We start from the raw sequence: 551 nt of genomic DNA on the forward strand, positions 1-551 counted from the left end.
GACGCTGAGACCCCGGATGATACCCCGCAGCAACTGTTGAATTGTGCCGTCAACGAGTCCTGAATGTCAATCGATGTCCGATGGTTAACAAGTCAAGGCATGTGTACGCGCACGCCAGCCTACACTACTCACGCATGCCGACACTGCATCATACCTCGTTGTTGTGATGTTTCGAGCAGTCGGATGAGTTCACTGCGTGATGCATCTGCCCGAGCGTATGCCTGTAGCCTCACTCTATCAGCCTGGAAAAGGGATGTCCACCGCTTAATCTCCCTGTCCGCGCTATTCGATCTGCCCGCTCGGTGATCAATGCGGATGTGACCACCTTGAGCCGCTCAAAGAGCTCAACGTGTCCCGCACGCTCAAGTCCCTCGGCAGAACGGAAGGGGACAATGACACTTGGGTCTGTCGCGACTCGCTGTGTCGCAGCGACTCGCAGTGAAGCAGCGTCGGCTGAACGCTTCAATTGGTGATTTCTGTTGAGGGCCAGACACGCGGCACACGGCCGTACAGCTGCGGAGGAGAAACTGCAGACAACGGACCGGATGGAG

General features: G+C 56.8%; 1 protein-coding gene across 1 annotated transcript in view; it reads right to left on the reverse strand.

The window, feature by feature from the left end:
- Positions 1–229: 229 nt before the first annotated feature.
- Positions 230–551, reverse strand: part of VOLCADRAFT_97312 (uncharacterized protein) — a gene marked incomplete at both ends in the record, with an annotated part of 3,674 nt that continues 3,352 nt past the window's right edge. The window contains one exon of the mRNA XM_002956351.1: positions 230–513. Coding sequence (XP_002956397.1) covers positions 230–513 — 284 coding nt within the window. The remainder of the gene's footprint in view (positions 514–551) is intronic.

Source organism: Volvox carteri, assembly GCF_000143455.1.
Source record: "Volvox carteri f. nagariensis unplaced genomic scaffold VOLCAscaffold_60, whole genome shotgun sequence".
NCBI classification, from domain to species: Eukaryota; Viridiplantae; Chlorophyta; class Chlorophyceae; order Chlamydomonadales; family Volvocaceae; genus Volvox; species Volvox carteri.